The sequence below is a fragment of the Dendronephthya gigantea genome, unplaced genomic scaffold (assembly GCF_004324835.1).
Source record: "Dendronephthya gigantea isolate DGI-Jeju-01 unplaced genomic scaffold, DenGig_1.0 000156F, whole genome shotgun sequence".
NCBI lineage: Eukaryota > Metazoa > Cnidaria > Anthozoa > Malacalcyonacea > Nephtheidae > Dendronephthya > Dendronephthya gigantea.
The window spans coordinates 34,844-38,116 of record NW_021163166.1 but is presented as its reverse complement, the minus strand read 5'-3'; the positions used below and the strand labels follow the sequence as shown (position 1 = coordinate 38,116).

Sequence of the window (3,273 nt, the reverse complement as noted above, 5' to 3'; positions counted from 1 at the left end):
ATAACTTCTTTTACACAGGTAATTAAAGAAATTGATGGATATTTCTCTTTTTATACAGCTTTTTTACGACTTACGAGGCTCTCAGCGCTCATCGACTGAGGATATACGATACTCGACATCCCTGCGGCAGCAAAAAAATTAATCAAATAAAAATCATCGTGCGTTTGGTAACATTTATTGTCTTTATTGTCTGTCGCCTAAACAAATCAAGTGCAATTTCAATTTCTGACCGTGATGAGAAGAAATGCTGGATAACAGTTGACACCGGCATTGAACTGAAACAACCTTTGCCTATTCCGTGGTATATAAACGCATTTCCTGCAATATTTACACAATATAACTCGTTGATTATCCCGTATTCATGCGTACAATCACATTTTCTATGCCGAAGTGTGAATACTAGGTCTTGAAAAATATTCACAGAGTATTCGAAGGTATTCTAGGTCAGAATACGCGGTGTGTTTTATTCACAGGTATTCACATCGGAATACTCCCAATATTCCGAGGATATTCACAGTGAATATCTGTGAATACGTGTGAATATGGACCATATTCGAACTCATATTCGCACGTATTCACCTGTGAATACGCGGTTTTTCATGCAGTGTATAATGTCATCTGAAATGTTTTTGACTCCAGGTAGCCCATGTAAAACTTGTTGAATTGCATGTTGATAGATTTCAGGAGCTGCAGATATACCAAAAAGGAGACGCTTGTACCTATACAAGCCGTCATGGGTGGTAAAGGTGGTCAGTTCTCTGGATTTCTCGTCCAGTTCAATTTGATGATATCCCCACTTCAGATCTAACTTGGAAAATACCGCAGCTCCATTTAAATCCTGTAAGCTCTCTTCAATTGTAGGAATCGGATACCGCTCTCGTATGACAGCCGTGTTTACTTGCCGCATGTCTACACAGACGCAGATTTCGCCACTGGATTTTGGAACGACCACCAGGGGTGAGACCCAGGGGGTTGGGCCACAAACTTTCTCAATTATATCCAGTCTTTCCAGCTCTTCGAGTTTAGCTGAAACTTGCTTTCGGACATGGAACGGAATGCGACGTGGGGGCTGGGCAACAGGTTTAATGTCATGGTTGATGGAAATTTCCTGCTGGTAGTTGGTGAGTTTTCCTACTCCATCAAAGACGCTAGGGTACTTTTGGCGAAGAGATTCGGAGGATACAACGCAATTGACCGAGGATACTTGAGGTCCAATATGCAAGAGTCCCAACTGAGTCGCAGTTTGCTTTCCGAGGAGACAACCAGCATGTTTGTTGTGCACGACTACGAATTTTGCCACGATTTCTGCAGAGTTGCACTTTATCCGACCGGTGATTGTTCCCAAAATATTTAGTGGGGTCGGCGAACCGTATGCATAAATACGAAGATTGGAGGGCATCAATTTGGCACCTGTTTGCGCTTTTAGACGATGATACGTGTCCAGATCGATCACATTAACACTAGCCCCCGAATCGATGAGCATTTGCACAGGAACGTGTTCGAGTTCCAATGTATGAAGCCTGTCCGAGCGCTGTTGAACATTATGAGCAGTAAGAGTAAACAAACATTCATTTTCTGAAGAGTCATCTTCGGACTGTTCGAGCAGTCGAGCATTGTCCCTATCGTTCCTTGGTTTGCCGCTTGTCTGACGACAGACCCGGGCAAAATGACCGAGTTTGCCACAATTTCGACAGGTTTTTCCAAGTGCAGGACATTGGGCATCTTTCGCACGATGCCCTGCGTTTCCACAGCAATAACAAGCACGTTTTTGTCGATTACTGTCTTCCGTCCTCATAGAATTCGGCCGTTGTTGTTGATGAAAGCTCTGTCGCGCAATTGTATTGAGGTGAGACGATGAATCATACTTTTGTTCCATTTCTGCTGCCTGGCGGTCGGCTAGTTCGAACGAACGAGCTATAGCTAACAAATTGTCCAACGTTAGTTCGTGTTCTCGCAGTAAGCGACGACGAAGAGTGTTTGAAGCACATCTTTCGATAACTTGGTCACGAAGCATTTCATCGAGATTTTCACTAAATTGGCACGTTCTGGCAAGGGTTCTCAAGCGAGTTACAAAGGCATCTATGGATTCGTCAGGGCGTTGAGTTGCTTGTCGGAAAACATGTCGCTCGAAAGCTATATTTTTGCACGGGTTGAAATGTTGATTCAGTTTTTCGAGCGCAGTTTTGTAGTCTTCGCCAGTATCCGGCAACGTTTCAAAGATTTCTTGTACATCTGCACCGGCTAAATGAAGTAAGATAGCACGTTTCTGCTTTTGATCAGAGATACCTGAAGCTCGAATATAATAATCTAGTGACTTCGTCCATTTTTCCCAACGTTGTGCCAAGGAGCTCGGGTCAGATACAACAAAGGGCTGAATTTCCGGTAAATCAAGGACCTTTGCCATTGGTATGAGTGTTTGCTAGACTCTAGTACGTTTCTTTTCTTCTTTTTTTTTTGTTTTTTTTTTTTATTATTATTATCCTCGTCGCCAGTTATAGTATTCTTTTCTATGCTTTATTTAATACTCCCTTTACAAAACCCTCTCTCCCTCGCTTCCTCGACTCCCATGTGTTTTCCCCCACGTGACCGTTACGTCACGAACACTACAATTACCTTTTTGGCAACCATCATTTATCATGAATAATATGCTAAATATGATCAAGATTGTCATAATGAAAATTATGGTTGCCATGGTAACCATCATATATCATTAATAATATGCTAAATATGATCAAGATCATCATAATGAAAATTATGGTTGCCATGGCAAATATCATTTATCATGAATAATATGCTAAATATGATCAAGATCATCATAATGAAAATCATAGTTGCCATGGTAACTATCATTTATCATGAATAATATGCTAAATATGATCAAGATCATCATAATAAAAATTATAGTTGCCATGGCAAATATCATTTATCATGAATAATATGCTAAATATGATCAAGATCATCATAATGAAAATCATAGTTGCCATGGTAACCATCATTTGTCATGAATAATATGATCAAGATCATCATAATGATCATCATGGTTGAAATTGCAACCATAATTTATTATGATTAATATGTTAATTTTGATCATTATCATCAAAATGATGATAATTCATGCCATCGCCACCTATCATTTATCATGATAAATATGCTAAATATCATCAAGATCATCATAATGAAAATCGTAGTTGCAATGGTAACCATCATTTATCATGAATAATATGCTAAATATGATCAAGATCATAATAATGAAAATTATAGTTGCCATGGTAA

General features: G+C 39.6%; 1 protein-coding gene across 1 annotated transcript; it reads right to left on the bottom strand.

Annotated features, from left to right (window-relative positions):
- Positions 1-559: 559 nt before the first annotated feature.
- On the bottom strand, positions 560-2,404 carry LOC114537297 (uncharacterized protein K02A2.6-like). Its single transcript, XM_028558441.1, has one exon. The coding sequence runs from the start codon at positions 2,402-2,404 to the stop codon at positions 560-562; it is 1,845 nt and encodes a 614-aa protein (XP_028414242.1).
- Between the last annotated feature and the right edge of the window lie 869 nt (positions 2,405-3,273).

What these genes read in the sequence shown, in the direction of transcription:
- LOC114537297 (XM_028558441.1), bottom strand. Translation starts at nt 2,404, where the DNA reads ATGGCAAAGGTCCTTGATTTACCGGAAATTCAGCCCTTTGTTGTATCT.